This window comes from Dermacentor andersoni, chromosome 2 (assembly GCF_023375885.2).
Source record: "Dermacentor andersoni chromosome 2, qqDerAnde1_hic_scaffold, whole genome shotgun sequence".
NCBI classification, from domain to species: Eukaryota; Metazoa; Arthropoda; class Arachnida; order Ixodida; family Ixodidae; genus Dermacentor; species Dermacentor andersoni.
The window spans coordinates 653,377-678,669 of NC_092815.1; the positions used below are offsets into that span (position 1 = coordinate 653,377).

The 25,293-nt window shown below is 44.9% G+C and overlaps 1 protein-coding gene across 9 annotated transcripts in view; it reads right to left on the reverse strand.

Annotated features, from left to right (window-relative positions):
* LOC126543058 (run domain Beclin-1-interacting and cysteine-rich domain-containing protein-like) overlaps positions 1-25,293 on the reverse strand; it is a 454,654-nt gene that overhangs the window by 391,689 nt on the left and 37,672 nt on the right. For all 9 annotated transcript variants that reach the window (XR_008615039.1, XM_055077611.1, XM_050190205.2 and 6 more), the window contains one exon: positions 20,639-20,751. Coding sequence is in view for 7 of the 9 variants with exons in the window: in XM_055077611.1 (XP_054933586.1) it covers positions 20,639-20,751 (113 nt within the window). In the remaining 2 variants the exon portion in view is untranslated. The remainder of the gene's footprint in view (positions 1-20,638; positions 20,752-25,293) is intronic.

Genomic DNA, 25,293 nt, shown 5'->3' on the forward strand with positions numbered 1-25,293 from the left:
TCTTTAGTGAACTAACGCTACTTTTCTGTATCCGGTTAATAGTCGTATGCTGATTCCAAAAATAGGGCAGCCAGAAGAGTGGTCCAATTCTGAAGGTTTTGCAGTCTAAAACTGTGGGCCATTTCTGTGAGTTTGTGCAGTGTAAAAATGTGGACTGATCCTCACATAGCGCAATAAAAAAATTTAAGCCATCCGACCCTTCTACTCTTCTCATGAGAAGAGTGACGCGATATAGTGTCGTGCAGAGTGACTTCGCCGCATTCTCACCCCTGACAAGGAGGACATCATTTTGATCAACTTAACTAGAGGTAGAATCGCCTTCCAACTTTTTCTTTTAAATATTTGATGCGTACAAATAGTGTAGCAAAGTGATCAAACACAATTCATTTATATGTAATCGGAGAGAGTCGAGCGTAGCTTTTGGGACATTTGGCATGGAATGACTCATCTGCGTCATTCGTGTTACATTTGTGTAAAATAATTTTCATTTTCATCATTTTGTAAAAGCATTTCTGTCATTACCCTGTAGCACCTGCATCTACTACGACACCAAGGGGCGCTCACAGCAAGAACAATGAAGGAAATAAAGGTGGTAGTGGGGTGCCAGGCTCCAGTATCAGCTCCAATGCTTACGTGTCGGTCTTTTTTCCTTTCGTGCTGTACAGTGGCAGCCTAGAACTAAAACATGAGCGAACCTAGCAACAATACTGCACATCAAGCCCTCGCTGCATCAAGCGCGGCTACCAAGTCAAGCCCTCATCTCCCCGATACGCAGAGGTGCAATTTCAGCTGCCACCCTTTTGGACACACAATCACCAGGTGTGCTTTCTACAGGCCGAGGCACAATTCCACCTGCAACGAATCACTTCCTAGACGACGCACTACTACAAAGTGATCTCGCCAATATCACCTGAAGTAGTCAATGACCTCACTGATGTCCTCGGCTCAGCCTTTGGGGGAAAACCTGTATGAGTACCTCAAGGCCAAAATCCTGATGCGTATTGTACCTTCGGAACACACTCACCTGCAACAACTCTTGACCAGAGAAGAACTTGGTGACAGATGCCCCTCCCAAATGCTGCAACGAATGTGGCAGCTCTTGGACGAAAGTAACATCAACACCCACAGTGCTCTACTCAAGGAACTTTTTCTGCAGTGACTTCCTCAAACTCTTCACCTTGTCCTTGTTGCTGCTGATGACATCGCACTAGAACACCTGGCTGAGCTCGCCAATTAGATCCATGAGGCTGCTGCTCAAATAATCCAATCAAATATCCAGCACAATTAACCCAGTTGATGGGTTGCCCTCTTTTCGTCTACCTCGTTTTTTTTCTGTGTTTGTTCTTTCTTAGGCACAACTATTCCTAAAACATAGCCATGCACCAACTCGTCCAGCAAAAAATTCTTCTGAACTTTGTCATCATGACTACGCCTGAGCTCTCAGCGGTTGCCCAGCTCAAAGCAGGCATTGATAACCTCAAGGCTGTCATTGCTTCACTTCACAAGCCCTGACGATGCCAGTGCTCTTCAAGCCCACGTGCTTCCTTGTCTTCTCACAACACGCGGGCAAGAACCCCTCAGTTCCAGCGAACCTCTGATATCACCTGCATTTTGCACATTGTGCTAGGAAGTGCATGCCACCTTGTACCTGATCAGGAAACGATAGGAGGGATCACTGATAGCCGCACGTGACCCCTTTCCTCGAGCTGGCCGCCTGCTCACAATCACGGACAAGATTGAGGGCATACGTCTTCTTATTGACACAGGCGCCCAGGCTAGTGTAGCACTCCCATCCAGAAATGATCGCCATTCGAAGCCTCATGGATTCGAAGTAGTGCAAGCGTGGTAGTCTCCACACAGACACCAATCATTCGGAACCTACTTTGGTTCCAAGTGCAGCAGCAAAGCCCAAGCACTGGATGACGGATAAATAATGCCGAGTTGCAGCATGTGCACAAACTCCTGTTTAGCGATGGCAAGATGCTCGCCGAACAAGGGGCGAGGACAGGAAGAAACTGGGGGCCACGTGTGATGATGTGGTGAGTAACCGTGTGGTTAAGAGGCTTGTTCAAATTGCAAGGTTTTGTGACTTCAGGGAACTCGGCCAAGATTCTCCGGTAAGGATTTGATGGCACAAGTGTGTAAATGCCACTGAGGCAATCAACTCTCGATAGAAGTCCAACGATCGACAAATGAGTGGTGCCATCAATGAGCCGTTACTGCCACATGCTTATGTCAAGGTTGTAGAAAGACAGGAAATCTGAACTGATCATGGGATGGACCACGTCAGTAATGATAAAAATCCAGCAGAATGTGTATCGTAATCCAAGGTCAATGGTAAGTGAACAAAACCCATATATCACTATGGTAGAGGCATTGGCAGCACAAGAGACTACCCACTTCACCATATTCAATATTTCACATCTAATCTGGATGGGTAAATCTTCAGCAAAGTGGATCTAGTTAAGGCATACATGTACTACCATAATGAACCCAATGACATTCCAAAACTGCCATCACGACGGGGCCCACTTTGGTTTATTCGAGTTTGTGAGCATGCCTTTCAGATTGCGCAATGCCGGACAAACATTCCCCCACTTTACCACTGAGCTAACATGAAGTTTACACGCACTTTTCGCGTGCATCAATGATATACGAATAGCCAGCTCCACTCCACAAGACCATGAGCATCACTTGCATGAACTTTTACGTCTGCAACAGTATGGCCATGTCACAAACCCACAGAAATGCGTTTTTGGAACCTAAGAGCTAGATATCATGGGTGGGCTCGGTGGCTGCGCCACGACACTGTCGTCTAACCCACTGGTTTTCGCCATGCAGATGATCGCCGCTGCCCTTTCGCACGTGCTGCTGCCCGCACTGGCGGCTGCTTGTTCTCGGACCCCCTCGGAGCATGCGCCATTTTGTGACCGGTTTTTGGATCAGCGAGGCGCCGCACATGACTGCGCCTTTCCGGTTACCTACGTACTGCCAGCACAGCAATGGATGCTCGATTCATCGTGGGTTCCTGCATCGACATCGACGCTCTCCAGCTCATCCACTATAAAAGATAGCCTATCACTGCGGCTGCTCTGTGGGCTCGGTGGCTGCGCCACGACACTGTCGTCTAACCCACTAGTTTTCGCCATGCAGATGATCGCCGCTGCCCTTTCGCACGTGCTGCTGCCCGCACTGGCGGCTGCTTGTTCTCGGACCCCCTCGGAGCATGCGCCATTTTGTGACCGGTTTTTGGATCAGCGAGGCGCCGCACATGACTGCGCCTTTCCGGTTACCTACGTACTACCAGCACAGCAATGGATGCTCGATTCATCGTGGGTTCCTGCATCGACATCGACGCTCTCCAGCTCGTCCACTATAAAAGACAGCCTATCACTGCGGCCGCTCTGTGGGCTCGGTGGCTGCGCCACGACACTGTCGTCTAACCCACTGGTTTTCGCCATGCAGGTTGGTACAAGGCACAGCCTTTTTGCTAAGAGGTGTAGCGACTATTGTCTGGTGCAGCTTCCGAGCCCCCATTGCTGCCTTGCTCTTATGGGTGAATGTGTGGAAGGGATTCGCCGCTTACTAATACTCTCTGGCGACGTTGAAACTAACCCGGGACCCGACACGAACGTTGTGTTGAAAGAATTGCAGAAGATTTCAGCCAGTCAGAATACACTAATCAGTGAAGTTCAAGGCTTAAAAAGTCAGATTTTAAATACTGATAACATTCTAATGGACTTGAACAAACGAATGACCGAACTGGAACATCATTACCAGGCCATGATACCACTTCAAAATGAATTAGAAGCTGTCAAATATGCCGCTGCTCAAACTGCCAGCGTGACATCCGGCCTCGTAAATCGCCTAGACGATGCAGACAACCGGTCCCGAAGGAATAATCTAATTTTCTATGGCCTTCCTGATACTAACCCCAAAGAAACATTTGCACAATCAGAAAAGCTGATCATTGATGAAATCACGGATATCATGAATGTAAACCTTGAGTCCAAAGATATTGAACGTGCTCATCGCCTTGGACGCTATTCACCTAACCGGCACCGTCTCATCATTATCAAATTTGCGTCATATAAAACGAAAGAATCTGTCCTGTCTAACGGCCACAAACTGAGAGGCACAAATTATAGCGTGAGCGAAGATTTTTCACCCGCAGTTCGGAATGCTCGAAAACATCTTATCGCCTACGCCAAAAGTCAATCTCTGCCTTTTTCCATGCGTTTCAAAACGCTCGTTATGGGTTCCCAGCGCTATGAATATGACGATTTGACGAAATCAGTTAAAAATATTCAGTAGCAATCATTGCACAAAATTCATGCAGTTAATAACCGCCCTTCTGCCTCTAAGAAAAACCTTTCCCTATCTATCGTTTACACTAATGCCCGCAGTTTCATTCCCAAACGTGACGCAATATCAAATCTCGAGACATCATCTAACAGCAACTTGCTAGTTATAACAGAAACGTGGCTCACAAGTGAAATTAGGAACGATGAAGTAGTCGAAGACTTGCCAAACTTCGATGTTTATCGCTGCAACCGTCAAGGGGCACGCGGGGGGGGGCGTTCTTACTGCTTGTAGTCGTGAATTATCCTGTACACCCATTATTATTTCTTTGAACTTAGAAATACTATGGCTTCTTATTTGCTCTTCCCCTCGATATGTCCTTCTAGGTGTGTGCTACAGGCCACCTACCAGTAATCCAAACTTCTCACCAGAACTTAACAGTACTTTATGCCAGATTACAGTAAGCCATCCTAACGCCCATATCCTTCTGTTCGGTGATTTCAACTTTCCCATTATTGATTGGAATAACCTAACTTCCACAATAAATAACACTGAGGCGAAGGATTTCATTGACATCTGTTTGAATTTCAACTTAACGCAGCTTATCTCAGAGCCGACACGTGTAACGCACGACTGCGCGAACATTTTGGACCTTATACTTACTGACCATCCAGAGACATTATCATCGGTTACCTACCTCCGTCCTATCAGCGATCACAGTGTAATTCATGCCACATTTGACTTTGCCCCGCACCCCGTGTTCTTTCCAGCAAAACTATAAACCTGTATGAAAAAGCAAATTTTGAACCTATAAATGAAGAATTATGCACTTTTCTTACAGTCTTTGAAACCTCATTCAATGAACGGTCTGTTGAAGACAACTGGGAACTGTTTAGAAATAAAATGAATGAACTAGCAAACAAGTATATTCCGAAACTAACATTCCGTGCGAATCATCAGAATCCCTGGTTCAATAACAATTTAAAGAGGTTGGAAAATAAGAAAAAAAGACTTTTTCGTAGTGCCAAGTTGAAACCAAGCCCAACTTCATGGGATAAATATTACGCCGCTGAGAGTGAATACTTACGTGCTGTCCGCAATGCCAAATGGTCTTTTTTCAATAATGACTTACCTAAAATGTTAACAGACAACCCAAAGAAATTTTGGAAAGTTATCAACCCAAGTAACACACGCACTGTAACTCTTGTTGATGATATGGGTGAAATCGTGTCTGAAACTGAGTGCGCACTCATATTTAACAACGCATTTTCGTCAGTATTTTCGAATGATAATAACGTTCCATTGATTAATGTCCCCTGCAACATAGTTTCTAGCATGCCGAGCGTGGTGTTTTATCCTGATGGTGTTTTGCGCATAATTGAAAACCTTAAACTTTCATCCTCAGCAGGTATAGATGGTATAAACTCTAAACTGCTAAAAAATACAAAATATATTTCTTCATCATTTTTGTGTCTTATATTCTCGCAGTCACTTTCTACAGGTTCCATGCCTCACGACTGGAAGGTGGGGAAGGTCATTCCCATCTACAAGTCTGGTAATAAGAACACACCGCTAAATTATCGACCCATTTCTCTAACTAGTCTTCCTTGCAAAATCATGGAACACGTCATCTACTCCCTGATCATAAATCATTTGGACGCAAATCAATTTTTTCATTCGGCACAGCACGGGTTCCGCAAAGGTTTCTCTACCGAAACGCAACTAGCTCTGTTTCTACACGACTTACATGTAAACCTTGACTCTAACCAACAAACTGACGCTATTTTTCTGGACTATGAAAAGGCTTTTGACAAAGTTTCTCACCGCCACTTACTACTAAAGCTTTCTTCTTTGAACTTACACAGTGACGTACTCAAATGGCTCGAAGCACTCCTTACTGATCGCTACCAATTCGTTTCTGTAAATGACAAATCATCCACTCTTCTCCCTGTAACTTCTGGAGTCCCTCAGAGATCAGTTCTCGGTCCTCTTCTTTTTTTAATTTACATTAATGATTTACCCCAACACGTATCTTATAAGATACGAATTTTCGCCGATGACTGCGTGATTTACCATCCAGTTTCTAATGCTACTGACGAAAACACCTTACAACAAAGTCTTAACAACGTGCAGTCTTGGAGTGAAAATTGGCTGAAGACTCTTAATCCCAACAAATGTAAACATATATCTTTTACCCATCGCCGTAACCCTTTCCTGTCCTCTTATACTATAGTAAACGTTCCCTTAGAATCAGTAGAATCATTTAAGTACTTGGGCGTCACACTTTCTAGTGATCTCAGTTGGGGTACGCATATTTCCAACATACTTTCATCAGCTAACCGAACTTTTGGCTTCATGAGACGACACTTGCGTGACGCCCCGCAGGACGTAAAACTCCTAGCTTTCAAATCCCTTATCAGACCGAAAGTTGAATACGCATCACCCATCTGGAATCCATATCAAGTCTATCTAGTTAATGAGCTCGAGTCCTTTCAAAACCGCGTCGTCAGATACATCCATTCATCCTACTCATACGACGTAAGCGTATCATCCTTAAGAGCAAAATCTGATCTACAGCCCCTTGCACGTCACCGCGCTACTGCTAGCCTTTGCCTCTTTCATAAGCTTTTTACAGTTCCTTATTTCACGAGCCATATATCACACCACCCGCACGCATATCGCTATGAACTGGGCACCCATTACAAATCTTACGCCCACGCTCCCACACAACTACTTTTTCCTCGTCTTTCTTTTCCCGCACAGCATCAGATTGCAACGCCCTTCCCCACCACGTAGCTGCAATCACTTGCCCGACATCGTTTCTCGAAAATGTGTCCTTGTTGGCTAATCAATAACCTGCTTTTTTCACGTGTTATTATTTGTTTTTATGCACTTGCGAAAATGTAGCTTCCATGTACAATTTTTTCTGTATACCTGTGTTTATATTTGCATTATCAACTGTACCCACCCCTTATGTAATACCCCTAGCACAGGGGTCTTTAAGGAAATAAAACTGAACTGAACTGAACTGAGCCATCATGTTTTACCACTCGGCATCCTTCCAGCCTGGAGTGGTGCCTGACACTGGCAAAAACGCCAAGAGCCAGTGGGGCAATGCTTATCCAGGTACAACCAAATTAGGAAGAACAACTCAGCTTCAACAAAAGACACTCCCGCACCAGAACAGGAATTGGCCTCCCTGGCACAGTATTCAGCCACTCCCTCCCCAAATGGCTCACTCAATTACCCAATGGCCTTCAGTCCCCAGCAGCTGCGGAACACCTGACTAAGGCGGCAGTCAGACCTGTAACGCAGCAGAGGGTGCTAAGAATCTCTGGGTCCGGACAGGCCACCAATGAAAACTGACCTTGTCAACCTTTAACACCTGAACTCTGTCGAGTGACGCTAGCTTAGCAGGACTCTCTGAGGAAATATCAGACATTGTTAGAGATACCATCAGCCTTAGTGAGATTAGAAAAACTGGTGAGGCTTATAAATTGCTGAATAACAGCCATGTCCTCTGCTATAGAGGTCTCCCAGATAAGAAGCAATACGGGGTAGGATTCCTAATCCATAAGGACATAGTGGGCAACGTTGACGAATTCTACAGCATCAATTAGAGGGTAGCAGTAGTCGTAATCAAGCTTAATAAGAGGTATAGATTAAAGGTAGTACAAGACTACGCTCCATCATTCAGTCACAATGATGAGGAAGTAGATCAGTTTTACAAAGATGTTGAATTAGCCATGAGAAGAGTGCAAACTAAGTATACTGTAGTAATGGGTGGCTTCAACGCAAAAGTGGCGAAAAAGCAGGCGGGTGAACAAGCAATTAGCAACTACGGTGTCAATTCTAGAAACGCTAGAGGAGAGATGCTGGTAGAATTCGCAGAAAGGAATAAGCTTCGAATAATGAACACCTTTTACAGGAAGCATAGCAACAGAAAGTGGACCTGGAAAAGCCCTAATGGTGAAACAAGAAATGAAATTGATTTCATACTTTCTGCTGTTTCAAGCATAGTGCAGGATGTAGAAGTGATAGGTAGGGTAAAGTGCAGTGATCATGGGTTAGTGAGGGCTAGGATTCACTTCAATTTGAACAGAGAAAGAGTAAAATTGGCCAAGAAAAAGCAGGTCAACTTAGACGCAGTAAGGGTAAAAGCAGACCAGTTCAGGCTGGTACTTACAAACAAATATGCAGCATTAGAACAGAGAGATGAAGACGACATAGAGGTAATGAATGAAACCCTAACTGGGCTGGCTTCAAAAGCAGCAATCGAAGTGCGAGGTAGCGCACCAAGGCAACCAGTAGGTAAGCTGCGCCAAGTAATGAAGGACCTAATAAAGAAACGACCAAGAATGAAAGTGTCCGACTAAAGAGATCAGACAGAATTCGCGGAACTGTCAAAGCTGATCAACAAAGAGAAAATAAGGGATATTCAAAACTATAATGTTAAATTAAACTGGGAAGGCTTAGGAGTAAGGGTCAACGGCGAATATCTGTTTACAGATGACATTGTCCTTTTCATCAACACTGTCCTTTTCATCAACCAACAAATGATTGAGGACCTTAACAAAAGGACCTAACAGAGTGGGGTTGAAGAACAATATGCAGAAGACAAAGGTAATGATCAATAGCCAGACAAGGGAGCAAGAGTTCAACATCCCCAGTCAGTCTCTAGAGTCGGTGAAGGAGTATGTTTACCTAGGTCAATTACTCACAGGGGACCCTGATCATGGGAAAAAAATTCATAGAATAAAAATGGGTTGGATTGCATACGGCTCCTGACAGGGAGCTTACCGTTATCATTGAAAAGGAAGGTATACAATCAGTGCATTCTACCCTGTGCTGTCATATGGGGCAGAGACTTGGAGACTGACAAAGAAGCTCAAAAACAAGTTAAGGACTGTGCAAAGAGCAATGGGACGAAAATGTTAGACATAGAATTAAGAGACAGGAAGAGAGGGGTGTGGATCAGAGAGCAAATGGAAACAGCCAATATTCTAATTGGCATTAAGAGAAAAAACTGGAGCTGGGCAGGCCATGTAATGCATAAGTTAGATAATCGGTGGACCATTAGGGTTACATAATGACTGCCAAGAGAAGGGGAATGCAGTCGATGACGGCAGAAGACTAGGTGGGGTGATGAAATTAAGAAATGTGCAGGCGCTAGTTGGAATCGGTTGGCGCAGGACAGGGGTAATTCGTGACCGCAGGGAGAGGCCTTCGTGCTGCAGAGGACATAAAATAGGATGACGCCGACAATGATGATCCTTCCATTGCCATCTCACATCAGGGCTCTCAGGAACTTCCTCGTACCCAACATTCTTTGCCAGCTTTGCGAGTTCTTGGGCTTCGTCAGTTTTTCACGACGTTTTACTCCATACTGCACAGCTTTACTGCAGACAATCACTGACCTATTGATAGACATGGAGCCCATCTTCGACAATGCTATGGCCACCTCATGCCTTTTTGGCAGCTAAGCAAGGCATCGCTGAAGCAACTCTGCTGGTACATCCCTGTTCTGAAGCACCGACTAGAGTAATAATAGATGCCTCCACTGTGGCCATCAGAGCAGTGTTGCAACAATATATTGACTCTGAATGGTGCCCCATGGGTTATTTCTCTGAGAAACTGCAATTCACCAAGACACACTACAGTATCTTCGGTTGAGAGCTGCTAGCTTTCTGCACCACCATTCAACACTTCCGACACTTACTGGAAGGATGCGAGTTCCACGTGATGACCGACCATAAGCCCCTGACTTATGTATTCACCCCAAACTCCTCAAGTTATGTCAAACTGGAGATACGGCATCTTGCATACATCTCCAAGTCCACCACAGACATACAATATGTCAACAGAGCTGACGATGCAGATGCCAATGCCCTCTCCTGTGTTGCAGCGATCAGCTCCGCTTCTATTGCTGTCGAATGGCACGCACTACCGGAGGCACAGCACAATAACCCTTAACTACAAGCATTATGGGAACATCCCTCCTTCCTTCGCCTCGAGCTTGTTTCCCATCTATCCGCGTCGTGTGCTCTGTGGTGCAACGTGCCTGGGCCTCTTCCACGCTCTTTCATTCCAGTAACATTGCGGCGGGCCATTTTTCACTCTCTGCATGACATTGCTCATACTGGCATAAGGGCCACTTAACACCTTGTCACGCAGCGCTATGTGTGGCCTTGTGTCAATGCGGACGTTTGCACGTGGTCCAGTTCCTGTATTGCGTGTCAAAAAACCAAGGTGACCCATCACACTATTGCACCACACCAACAGTTCCTGCCTCTTGACCAGTGCTTTGACCATGTCACGTGACCAGTGCTTCGACATCAACATAGTTGTCGACGTCCTCTTTTACGCGACTATCGTCATTTTTTTACCATACTAGATCGTTTCAGACAGTGTCTCTAGGCAGTCCCCATCATCGACATCACCACATAGACAGTGGCACACACTTTAGTTTCTTCATGGGTTTCATGTTTTGGCTGTTCAGCAATGACAGACCGGGGATGGCAGTTTGAATCTTCCCTATTTGCTGCACTTGCCACATTCTAGGTGTGAAGCACTGCCACACTACTGCTTACCACCTGTCCACTAACGGCATGGTCGAGCGTCTTTACTGACAGCTCAAGACGGCTCTCACAGCATACCATGATCGCGAGCACTGGACCAAGCACTTGCCGTTGGTAATGCTTGGCCTTCAGCCATCTTCCGCTGTGACCTTGGGTGCTCTATGGCTGAATTGGTTCATGGTGCTCCTCTACGTCTTCCTGGCAACCTTTTCACCACAGAAAAATATGCAGATCCTACGCACTGTAGGAATCGATGTAAGCGAAGCTTTGTCTGCTGTTTGCGTTCATTGACGTTATTTGGCAGTGATATATTGATGGCATACAACAGTCACGACGGGATGTGAGATGTCACCTTGCCTGCTGTGCCCGACGCTTTATGCGAGCCTTCATCTCATCGGCACTAAGTGCACGCTTCGGCGCCATTCTGGGTTGTAGCATCGTTACTCACAAAACTGCCTCCTCTCTCTCTCTATTCCCTCGCTAATATTCTCCCCATCATCTCCCTCTACTGTCGTTGCTGTTGCGGGCGAGCATGGAGACAAGTGCGGCAACTCCTGCATAGCATTTGTGAGGAGTCACGCCTAGTTACGGCGTCCAGAGGGTGTTGTGCAGATGCGACGCGGCGTAAATCTTGACACAAGCTTCTCCAACCAAGAATGTCACAGACAATCCGGTGTCGACGCCACAGGCGTTGCAATAATCATTCTTAACCACAACCGTGCAGGCCCACCACGTGGTGCATACATTGTCTTAGATTCTTTACAAAGCTATTCCTCGCAATTTTGAGAATGACAGCTCATAAACAAATATCATGAAACAAAACACCAACAGCGCATGCCTCTTATGTTGTTGTGACATGGCCACATCTCGACCTGACGTGGCCGGTGTTACAGCTGCAGCAGCAGCACTGGGAAAGTCGAAGGAAGAGGCAAAGAAAGCTTTGCTTTAAAAGACAACTTTTTAACAACAACCCTATGTTCAACACCTACACGGCTGCTCCCATGACCTCCAGCCCGTTCTTATCATGTTTACAGTGACACTGTTTTGTCTGTATCATGTTTGCAGTGACAATGAGGTGGGCTTGGTGGCTGCGTCGTGTCGTCACCTAAAAACCCGCTACTTCTTGCTATCTGCCGTCCTCACTCATCTGCTCCTTGCTGCCGGTGTGACTGCTTCTGCTGACACATCGCCAGCCTGTGGATTGCTGTGCTGCGACTTTGCTCCGCCCACTATCCGGCTGACAACCGTCAACATGTCAAGCTTCAACTCGCCGATGTCTGCCTTCCTGACGCCACTGCCCCTGAGCCTGGCCCTGGATGGTGGATGGACAGCGCCATCGTCACCAACATCAGCTAAGCTGCCAACTATAAATAAGCTGCAATTGTCGGCCATGCTTCGTGGGCTTGGTGGCTGCTTTGTGTCGTCACCTACAAACCCGCTACTTCTTGCCATGCAGATGCTATCTGCCGTCCTTGCTCATCTGCTCCCTGCTGCTGGTGTGACTGCTTCTGCTGACACATCGCCGGCCTGTGGATTGCTGTGCTACGACTTTGCTCCGCCCACTATCCAGCTGACAACCGTCAACATGTCAAGCTTCAACTCGCCGATGTCTGCCTTCCTGACGCCACTGCCCCTGAGCCTGGCCCTGGATGGTGGATGGACAGCGCCATCGTCACCAACATCAGCTAAGCTGCCAACTATAACTAAGCTGCAACTGTCGGCCATGCTTCGTGGGCTTGGTGGCTGCTTTGTGTCATCACCTACAAACCTCCTACTTCTTGCTATCCAGGTTGGTGTATCACAATCCCTCTTTGCTAAGAAGACTAGTAATTACTTCTTGCTGCAGCTACCGAGCCCACGTTGCTGCTGTGCGACCGTTGTTGAGTGTGCTCATGTTGTTCAGTTGTTGTTAGTTTTATTATCGGGTGACGTAGAGTCAAACCCCAGCTCTGATCCTATTCTCGTAAAACTACAAAAACGTTCCGCAGGCCAGTCAATGCTAATAAGCGAAGTGCAGGGACTAAAGAACCAACTATTATCAACAGAGCAAACCCTATCTGACCTAATTAAGAGAATGGCCAATATTGAAAAACATTACCATTCTCTGCCATCCCTCCAAGCTAAACTACAACTTATCAAAAATAACACCATTCACGCAGCACGCCTAACAGATGATATTGAGGCACGTTTGGATGATGCCGAAAACAGGTTGCGACGTATTAATCTAATTTTCTACGGCCTTCCAGACGACAAGCCGTCTGAATCATTTGCCAAATCTGAGCAAATACTCATTTGCCATTTCCGTGACCACTTAGGTATACATATTAACCCTAAAGAAATTGACTGTGCGCATCACTTAGCCTGCCACACAAGTGAGAGATGTAGGCCGATAATAGCGAAATTCGCGTTCCGCAATATAAAAGACGGGATACTTTCAAATGGATGCAAGTTGAAAGGAAGGCCCTACAGCGTAGGTGAGGATTTCTCATGCAGGGTTCAGAATGCCAGAAGTCACTTGGTCAAATTTGCAAGACAGAAATCTGTTCCATTTTCCCTACACTATAAAACGCTGCACATCGGCTCGAAACGCTACCTATTCATCATCATCATCATCATCAGCCTGGTTACGCCCACTGCAGGGCAAAGGCCTCTCCCATACTTCTCCAACAACCCCGGTCATGTACTAATTGCGGCCATGCTGTCCCTGCAAACTTCTTAATCTCATCCGCCCACCTAACTTTCTGCCGCCCCCTGCTACGCTTCCCTTCCCTTGGGATCCAGTCCGTAACCCTTAATGACCATCGGTTATCATCCCTCCTCATTACATGTCCTGCCCATGCCCATTTCTTTTTCTTGATTTCAACTAAGATGTCATTAACTCGCGTTTGTTCCCTCACCCAATCTGCTCTTTTCTTATCCCTTAACGTTACACCTATCATTCTTCTTTCCATAGCTCGTTGCGTCGTCCTCAATTTGAGTAGAACCCTTTTCGTAAGCCTCCAGGTTTCTGCCCCGTAGGTGAGTACTGGTAAGACACAGCTATTATACACTTTTCTCTTGAGGGATAATGGCAACCTGCTGTTCATGATCTGAGAATGCCTGCCAAACGCACCCCAGCCCATTCTATTCTTCTGATTATTTCCGTCTCATGATCCGGATCCGCCGTCACTACCTGCCCTAAGTAGATGTATTCCCTTACGACTTCCAGTGCCTCGCTGCCTATTGTAAATTGCTGTTCTCTTCCGAGACTGTTAAACATTACTTTAGTTTTCTGCAGATTAATTTTTAGACCCACCCTTCTGCTTTGCCTCTCCAGGTCAGTGAGCATGCATTGCAATTGGTCCCCTGAGTTACTAAGCAAGGCAATATCATCAGCGAATCGCAAGTTACTAAGGTATTCTCCATTAATTTTTATCCCCAATTCTTCCCAATCCAGGTCTCTGAATACCTCCTGTAAACACGCTGTGAATAGCATTGGAGAGATGGTATCTCCCTGCCTGACGCCTTTCTTTATTGGGATTTTGTTGCTTTCTTTATGGAGAACTACGGTGGCTGTGGAGCCGCTATAGATATCTTTCAGTATTTTTACATATGGCTCGTCTACACCCTGATTCCGTAATGCCTCCATGACTGCTGAGGTTTCGACAGAATCAAATGCTTTCTCGTAATCAATGAAAGCTATATATAAGGGTTGGTTATATTCCGCACATTTCTCTATCACCTGATTGATAGTGTGAATATGATCTATTGTTGAGTAGCCTTTACGGAATCCTGCCTGGTCCTTTGCTTGACAGAAGTCTAAGGTGTTCCTGATTCTATTTGCGATTACCTTAGTAAATATTTTGTAGGCAACAAACAGTAAGCTGATCGGTCTATAATTTTTCAAGTCTTTGGCGTCCCCTTTCTTATGGATTAGAATTATGTTAACATTCTTCCAAGATTCCGGTACGCTCGAGGTCATGAGGCATTGCGTATACAGGGTGGCCAGTTTCTCTAGAACAATTTGCCCCCCATCCTTCAACAAATCTGCTGTTACCTGATCCTCCCCAGCTGCCTTCCCCCTTTGCATATCTCCCAAGGCTTTCTTTACTTCTTCCGGCGTTACCTTTGGGACTTCGAATTCCTCTAGACTATTTTCTCTTCCATTATCGTCGTGGGTGCCACTGGTACTGTATAAATCTCTATAGAACTCCTCAGCCACTTGAACTATCTCATCCATATTAGTAATGATATTGCCGGCTTTGTCTCTTAACGCATACATCTGATTCTTGCCAATTCCTAGTTTCTTCTTCACTGTTTTTAGGCTTCCGCCGTTCCTGAGAGCATGTTCAATTCTATCCATATTATACTTCCTTATGTCAGCTGTCTTACGCTTGTTGATTAACTTCGAAAGTTCTGCCAATTCTATTCTAGCTGTAGGGTTAGAGGCTTTCATACATTGGCGTTTCTTGATCAGATCTTTCGTCTCCTGCGATAGTTTACTGGTATCTTGCCTAACCGAGTTACCACCGACTTCCATTGCACACTTCTTAATGATGCCCACAAGATTGTCGTTCATTGCTTCAACACTAAGGTCCTCTTCCTGAGTTAAAGCCGAATACCTGTTCTGTAGTTTGATCTGGAATTCCTCTATTTTCCCTCTTACCGCTAACTCATTGATCGGCTTCTTATGTACCAGTTTCTTCCGTTCCCTCCTCAGGTCTAGGCTAATTCGAGTTCTTACCATCCTGTGGTCACTGCAGCGTACCTTGCCTAGCACGTCCACATCTTGTATGATGCCAGGGTTAGCGCAGAGTATGAAGTCTATTTCATTTCTAGTCTCGCCGTTCGGGCTCCTCCACGTCCACTTTCGGCTATCCCGCTTGCGGAAGAAAGTATTCATTATCCTCATATTATTCTGTTCCGCAAACTCTACTAATAACTCCCCGCTGCTATTCCTAGTGCCTATGCCATATTCCCCCACTGCCTTGTCTCCAGCCTGCTTCTTGCCTACCTTGGCATTAAAGTCGCCCATTAGTATAGTGTATTTAGTTTTCACTCTACCCATCGCCGATTCCACGCCTTCATAGAAGCTTTCGACTTGCTGGTCATCATGACTGGATGTAGGGGCGTAGACCTGTACAACCTTCATTTTGTACCTCTTATTAAGTTTAACAACAAGACCTGCCACCCTCTCGTTAATGCTATAGAATTCCTGTATGTTACCAGCTATGTTCTTATTAATCAGGAATCCGACTCCTAGTTCTCTTCTTTCCGCTAAGCCCCGGTAGCACAGGACGTGCCCGCTCTTTAGCACTGTATATGCTTCTTTTGGCCTCCTAACTTCACTGAGCCCTATTATATCCCATTTACTGCCCTCTAATTCCTCCAATAGCACTGCTAGACTCGCCTCACTAGATAACGTTCTAGCGTTAAACGTTGCCAGGTTCATATTCCAATGGCGGCCTGTCCGGAGCCAGTGATTCTTAGCACCCTCTGCAGCGTCGCAGGTCTGACCGCCGCCGTGGTCAGTTGCTTCGCAGCTGCTGGGGACTGAGGGCCGGGGTTTGGTTGTTGTGTTCATATAGGAGGTTTTGGCCAAGTACTGCACCAGGGTGGCCAATCCTGCTCTGGCTACCTATTCAATGAAACCTCAAAAACAGTGCAAGAAATCCAGTAGCAACCATATCAGCCTCAAGCAGTTATCACCAGTTTTAACCCTAGACCAAAAGCTAACCTTTATTTTTCCGTAATCTTCACTAACATTCGAAGTTTCATACCCAAACATGATCACCTGTGTCATCTTGTCAAGTCCTCAGATAGCAGTATTCTGATACTAACCAAATCATGGCTATCAAGTGATGTTGCCGATGCAGAAGTACTTGCCGATTTACAGAATTTCAATGTCTATCGGAAAGACCGCAAAGGCTGGGACGGTGTTCTCACTGCAGCCAGTAAACAATTACCATGTTTTGTCATTAACATTGACTCTGACTGAGAAATTTTATGGGTATTATTTCAAGCTTTACCACAATCTGTATTATTGGGTGTTTGCTATAGGCCCCCATATAACAATTCTAACTTTTGTCACGCATTTAATAATATTCTAAACCAGCTTACCTTGACATATCCTAAAGCCGATCTCATTCTTTTTGGCGATTTTAATTTTCCTGGTATAAATTGTAGCAAAGAAACTGCAACGGCTAGCACAACTGAAGCTAGAGATTTTCTTGATGTTTGCCTTGACTATAACCTAGCGCAGTTAGTAACTCAGGCAACACATGTCACTTGCAATTCCTCTAACATTTTGGATTTAATACTGACAACCCATCCCGATAGCCTGTCTTCGATTCACTATCTCCTGAAATTAGTGACCATAAAGTTATTCATGTAGATTACAGTTTTTGTACTACTGCCAATCCCTCGCACAAGAAAACTATAACCTTATACAATGAGGGTAATTATTACAGTTTTTGTACCACTGCCAATCCCTCGCACAAGAAAACTATAACCTTATACAATGAGGGTAATTATGATGCCATAAATAACGAACTTTGCACCTTTTTACCGACATATGAGGCCAATTTTTACCATTGTTCTGTTCAGGAAAACTGGCTCACTTTTAAGCAGAAACTAACCGAACTAATACACATGTTCATCCCTAAGACTACTATCCGCGTAAACAGCCAAGAACCATGCTTTAACAAAATTTTGCACCGCCTAGACATGAAAAAACGTTTATTCTGGAATGCCAAACTTAAAGGGGGCGCCCAAAACTGGGACAAGTAATATGCAGCTGAAAAAGCTTATCTCACAGGAATCCATAATGCCAAATTTGCTTTCTTTAACAACAATTTGCCTAATATGTTAACTAATAACCCCCACAAGTTTTGGCAGATAATTAACCCCCAAGCAGTAGCTTCTACCACTATTACTAATGACTCTGGAGAGGTTATTTCAGATGCTGAATGTGCCGATGCTTTTAACAAGGCCTCTTCATCTGTCTTCACTAAAGAAGTAGAAATAGAAGTAGTCGTCCATGTCTGAAATCAGCTTTTCTGTTGATGGCATCTCATCCCTCATCAAAAAGACCAAGTTGTCATTGGCATCTGGACTGGACGAGATTAACACGAAACTGTTGAAAAATATAGGTCACATTGCTTCGGCTTATTTTGTTGCATTACTTTCGCAATCTCTTTCAACAGGTATCTTTCCAGATGACTGGAAAGTGAGAAAGGTCGTTCTCATCTTCAAATCTGGTAACAAAAACTCACCTCTGAACTACCGATCAATTTCCTTGACCAGTGTACCTTGAAAACCCATGGAACACGTCATTTACTCTTACATCATGAATTTCCTCCACTCTAATAACTTCTTTCACCGTTCTCAACATGGGTTTCGTAGGGGTCTCTCTTGCGAAACCCAGCTTGCCATCTTTGTTCATGACCTTCATGCTAACCTTGATGTCAACGTACAAACCAACTCCTTATTTCTTGACTTCACAAAAGCCTTTGATAAAGTACCCCACAAACGCCTAATTTCAAAATTCTCCTTCTTAAACTTGCACCCGAGTGTACTAAATTGGACAAAAGAATTCTTGACTAACCATTCACAAGTAGTGTTTACAAACAACAATTCATCCAGCCCACTTCCAGTGTCATTGGTGGTGCCTCAAAACTTTGTCCTTAGCCCTCTTCTGTTCCTAATATACATTAACGACCTACATTTGCATGTATCTTCTAATATCCGCATGTTTGCTGACAACTGCGTCATTTACCGAACCATTAATAGTCCATGTGACCATATGATTCTACAAGATCTCGACCACATAGTACAATGGTGTGATGACTGGCTAATGTCCCTAAACCCTACTAAATGCAAGCTCATTTCCTTTACTCATCATAAAATTCCCCTTCACTTATAACATCGTTAACGTCCCTGCTGAATCAGTAACCACTTATAAATACCTTGGTGTTACCTTATCTAACAACATGTCTTGGAACACGCACATTGCTAAAGTCACGTCATCAGCTAACAGAACTTTGGGTTTCTTAAAACGTCATTTACATAACGCTCCGAGACATGTAAAACTACTTGCTTGCAAATCATTAGTGAGGGCTAAGTTAGAGCATGCATCTCCCATCTGGAACCCACCCGAAGTAGGTCTCACTAATACCCTAGAATCCGTTCAAAATCGTGCTGCTAGATTCATTCATGCTTTGTATTCATATGAAATCAGTGCTTCATCCCTCAAAGTCAAGTGTAACTCATCACCTTTGTCTTGTCGCCGACGCATTGCAACCCTCTCTTTATTTCACAAGTTTTTTCACTCACCACTTAATTGCACTCCTTAAATTATCCCTGCAGCTCACATATCTCATCGCACTGGTCCTGCGTTACAAGTTTCTCACCCACGTGCCTGCACTAAAACATTTTCTGCTTCATTTTTTATCAGAGCAGCAAAAGACTGTAATGGCCTTTCTTGCAACATAGGCACTATCACCTGCCCATCAAGCTTCATGCATAGCATATCAAATGTAACATTGCACTGATCGCTGTGTCGACAATATTCTGCGTAACAATAAAAAAAAACACTTATGTAATACCCTTATGTAAAACCCCTTATGTAATACCCCCCCCACCGGGGGGTTTTAAGGAAATAAAAATGATTGAATGAACAATGTTTTACTTCTTTGGTGTAACCTTGTGTGTGCTCAACCTGTATGCTTCGTATTTATTAAAATAATAGCTTTTATTAACCGGTGCATTTTCTGTACATACCATTGCATTAATTAAGCTTGTACCACACTGCTAAAATCACCACATGGTGATTGCAGTAATTATCAAATAAAATAAAATAATATATTCTGTAGCCGTGACGTGAGGAGACAGTCTCTATAGAGCACATCAAGCCAGCCTACATGGTGATACCAATCGCCCATCTGCATCTCCAGAGCACGAATTCCTCAGAGTCTTACCTTCCCTCACAACCTCAAGGATGCCCACATCGCGTCCATTTCATGCTTGCAATCTAGTCGGGGGTCCCTGTAGCGCCTGCATCGGCTATGGTGCCAGAGGGCGTTTACAGCAAGACCAACGAAGAAAATAAAGATGGTAGTGGGGTGTAGGCTCCAGTATCAGCTCCGATGCTTACGTATCGTTTTTCCTTTCATGCACTACAACATTATGTTTGCAAAACATTTGAATCAACATTTGCACAAACATCAGGGAAAGCTTTGCTTAGAATTCCCACAAACACGTTAGACCTGCCGATATTTTTTTCTTTTGTGCATGTAATGGCCACAAGTGCAGAAGTCTGAGCAATCTGAAGCCCAATTCTGAATTTATTTCTCAAGTGAAATTAATGAGCCGACACCTATTATGGAAGTGCACAATGCAGCAGAAGACTGAGTGCTTCTATCAATGCTTAAACAGGTTAACATTGTTGACAATAATTGTTCTGTGTTATTAAAAATAGTTTGCTTTTCTGTAAGTAGTAGCTCCCATAAATGCAGCTGCAGTGTATTTAGGTATCCTAGATGATACTAACAAGAGATCCCTTTTACAGTTTATTGACCCTGGGACCTCCCTCTGTATGTATAATCCCCATTTTGTTGTCTTATCATGAGCGATAGACTGAAACCTTTACAGTCGTCATGTTACAGCCAATCAGCAACTTTGCCTTGCTGCCACCATAACAAGGCCCTTTTGCTGTGTTGATCCCATGTACAGTTGTATCTTATTTTACAAGCAAGGAAGTGTGCATACACTGTACTCACCCTGTCCAGTTCTCCGCAAGTGCCAAAGTCAGCCGATGAGAGAAAGCTGGTCAGGCTCTGGCCTCTGCGTGGTGTGGGGAAGAAGCACTCGGTAGCAGGCACCAGACGTCGGCCTGCAAGTCGCATGCTCTGCTCAGAATGCATCTAACCAGAGGTTCACCACACCATCCATAAGGAAAAAAATCAGTCCCTTTGGCCAAAATACAGCTACTGCACTGTTGGGCTAAGTGCCGAGCCTGTTTGTGCTCTAATCAGCAGGAACAAGCCACAGGTAGTTTGTGACTTGGCCGGTATTCCCACCTGATAATCCATGCCAATATTCTAAACGACTCACATTCACATGTGTAAGAGAGTCATGGAGGCCATGGAGGAAAGAAAGAACATCAAGGGGAGCCTGACGTCAGGCCACTAGAGAAGACACTTGGGCTAGTTGTTGCTTATTACAGACTTGAGACAGCATTGACTAGCACAAAAAAGACATTGGATGACAGTGAAAAGTACACTGGACAGAACCCTAGCAGTCTGTCCTGCGTGCATTTTGCCTGTGTGTGTTCCGTCCTGTGATCGAACGATAGGGAAAAATACAGGACAGAATGCTAGCATTCTACCCTGTGTGTTTCTTGCTGTCGGTCCAATGTCCTTGTCGACCTAGTCAATGATGTCTCAAGTCCTCAATAGGCAACCTTTTCTGATCTCCCTGCTTTCGCTCAACACATGGAAACTGCATGCCATATGTAGCTGGGTATGTGGCAAACTTTAGTAGCACTGGCCACTACAGTTGCTGCACTTTGTCTAGCGCATGCAGCTTTCTTTCTGCATGTTGCTATTGAGTCCTTCAATGTTTGGCATCAGTACATAGGAACGTAGGCACCAACTACAGGGGGGCTTCGGTGCCTGAGCCCCCTCTGAAGTTTTTTGGGGGGGAGGGGCTGAGACCCCCCACCCCCAGCGATGCCGAAGCCTACCTCCTACGCCCCCCCACCTAATGTGTCACTGCCAGAGTTTTGTCATGCACATCATTTGAGGTTTCTTTTGACTTGCCTCGACCTTTTCACTTAACATTTTATTATGGCTAATAGCTTACTGCATCACTGTTGGTGCAGAAGTGCACGGATTTTAATTCATACTTAGCTTTATTTCTGCAAATCTTGACAATGGGAGCATAAGCGCATTAGAAGTACCAGCGGCGGGTGCCTCATCCGTATTTTCTCACTTCAACATTGTTTTCAATTTCCGCTGTAAACACCCCGCACATAAATACATAATATATTTAAATATATACACAGGACAAAGCTTACTATATTTTTTAAGGAGAAGGAGGTAGCCAATTAACAATTATTTCTAAAGTTATGAATAGCTTACACCTAGAGAATGAATATGTTGCTGTATGTTCACCTAACTTCAAAATGCTTGCATGCTTTTTTTGACCCTGAAAAAAAACACCTGTAGAGTTTAGTGACCCCTTCGGCAGAGTCTTTTGTCAGCGGTGTGTGAAATGCATGTGAACGATATGTGTCTCAGTTTCGCTTCTCTTTCCAGTAAGCAAAGCAGCTAACGACTCTTTAAAGAATACTTTTATTAATTTACAACATTTATTATGGATAGAAACATTGTCACATGCATGCAGAGATAAAAAATATATACAGGTTGTCCCAATTAACTATGACGCATCAAGATTTTTACAAAAAGTGCAATTGCATTACTCAAAGAAAACCTAGTGAATATCGTCTCCAGTACAGTATAATAGCCGCCAGTAATTTTTTCGTTACTAAGATTTATTTAGGTAATAGTAAATAATTATCTAACTCGAGAGGTTAAAAGTGTCAATGAGGCATTTGTAGGCACAGTCAATGGACATCTAACTGTGGTATTTTCAGTGATGTACTAATTGTGTACTAATTTTTTCTGACTGATAAATGAACGTTGCAAAATATGGCGTATACCACATGACTGCTCTCCCACCCACATCATAAAGCAATGCCCTTGAACACGCTCCTTGTGAGTTAGTCAGAATGAAATCAAGGAAATAAAGAAAAAAATCACCGCTCAAGCACTCCATACAGATGGTTAACCAGCGAAGCTGGAATGTGCGGCCCTGGTGTTTATCACTGCGTTAATCCTTACAGTTCATTAAACGACAGCATGGTAGGCTTCGGGATCCTCGGTACGCAGTTGCTGTTTGCGCTCGGCTGTATGAGCCTGTTCTTGTGCCCAGGCTGCAGCATCAGGAAGACGTAGATGAGCTCGTTCCCGGTTCTGCTCACGGCGTTCCTGATCGAAAGCTGCCTGCTCCTAAGGAGTGTGTAAGACACGTGGCTTACCCATTTCGGAGCCGAGAACTGCTGCGCACACACTAGGCTGCGACGACGTCTCTACTGGTGCAGCCAATTGTGCGCCTCTCTTTCGCTTTTTTTTTTTCATGCATTTGCATTGATTTGCGCCGGAAGAGTTTTTGGCATACAGGCAATAGACAGATGGACGGACGAATTGGCTAGCCATATACCGCTTCACTGTAAAACATTGTGACTGAGCTAGTCCCTTATCTGCCGTGTCTCTGCCGAAGTAGCACGTTGCATTTGGTGTTAGTTGGAAACAAGATGTAATAGCTGATGTCATAGCGTAGATAAAGTGCACGGATGGTTCTTTTTCTTTTTTTGCCACAACACCTATCACCACAAAAGCGCAATTGACATCAGTGCAAATGTTTAAAGGTGCGTTTTGTTTGATCCCATTCGCCATGTCTTTTTCTAAGGAGCAGGAGGTAAAAATGGTCCTTGCCTTGGGAGCTACAAATGACAACAAGTGGATCGCCACAAATATATATCAGTCATGGAAGTGCAACGGTAGACCAAACATGTTGACTATCATAAAAAATTATGAAAACCTGAGACAAACTGGCAGCTTCAAGAAACATCGGCATAGGACTCCATCTTTGAATCCTAGCCATTGAAAACAAAAGCCCCTTAAAAATGCGGCTGAAACACTGCTCTTACCACGCACAAAATGCGAAAAGCAATGTAGTCAAGAGTTCGACGAAAGTTCGTCTGGTCAGGTAACATGATGATGAAGAAATTGCGGCCACTGACCAAGTCAAGGTGAAAAAACACACAGAGACGTTTCGGGACCCGTACGAGTTCCTTGGTCACACTAAAAAAAAAAAAAAAGTGTGACCAAGGAACTCGTACGGGTCCCGAAACGTCTCTGTGTGTTTTTTCACCTTGACTTGGTCAGTGGCCGCAATTTCTTCATCATCATGTTACCTGACCAGACGAACTTTCGTCGAACTCTTGACTACATTTCCTACAGAAATAACTACGGGCAAGACGTCGTAACCAAAATTCGCCGGTTTGTCGCATTTACGTGCAGAATAGCCGCCTTCAAGTGCCACATGTCCTTCAACCAGACGTGCAAAGTGGAAGGCCTTGTCCCAAAAAGTCTGCGCTTGAAGACACCGGTTGCATCAGCGTGGGGCCACAAGATAATTCGACAAGCCGAGAGGAAATTATTGGCAGCAAGGGTTCAAGAATGCCGACAGAAAATCAAGGATTTGGAAACAGCAACGTTCTTCGCAAGGCGCCAGCTAGAACACGCCATTCTTCAAGACTTCCCGGATGTACAGCTTCATGCAAATTTCGTGGCGACATTAAGAGACCGCCAGTGCAGGAAGTCGCAAAAAAGTAAGCTTGACGCTCTTAGGCCGAAGGAACCCACACAAACCAAGGAAGTCATCCTCAACTTTTCCTCCTACAAGCCTACTGAATCTGAAGCTGCTCTTCTGCGCAAGGGCTTGAACTTCAACACTGGTGCCTCACCCAACCCAGCGAGAGTAATCTGCGCCGTGGAACGCGCCGTCACTCAACTTCCTTCCGAAGTAAGAGAAGAAGCTCGCACCCGCGCCATTGGTGTTCTGTCAAAGTGGCGGACGCGCAACCCTCAAGCACGATTTTCACCTGCCGAGAAACAAGCCGTCGAGGGCCTCCGGAACAATGACTCCATTGCCATCCTTCCTGCAGATAAGGGAAATGCCATCGTGTTGCTCGACAGAAGTGACTACAATGAGAAAATGAAGGATTTGCTATCAGACGAGGATACGTACGTCGCGATCCAAAAAGACCCCACGGTCAACCTGCAAACAAGACTGCAGAAGCTCCTCTCCAAGGTTTTTAAATTTGTTCCACCGCAGCAAAAGCATCTCTACCATCGCCTCCTGTGTACTAACGGGTCCGCACCTGCAATATACGGACTACCGAAAGTTCACAAGCCAGGCGTTCCACTACGGCCCATTGTAGACTTTACAAGGTCACCGCTGCACCGGTTATCAGGTTACCTACACCAAGTGCTGGGCCCGCTCACCGGCAAGACAGCGACGCACATTTCAAATTCTTATGCCTTCGTGGAGAAAGTGCACGACATCTCCCTGGATGAAGACGACATTATGGTGTCATTTGACGTGAAGTCGCTCTTCACTTCAGTGCCTGTTGACCTGGCCGTTGCTACGTGCAGAGATGCCCTGCTGGCGGACGACACGCTCGCTGAGCGCACCCCTTTGGAAGTACAGGACATTTGCGAGCTTTTAGACTTCTGTTTGAGCAACACCTACTTCACTTATAACAAACATTTTTACAGGCAGATCAACGGAACTGCCATGGGTGCTT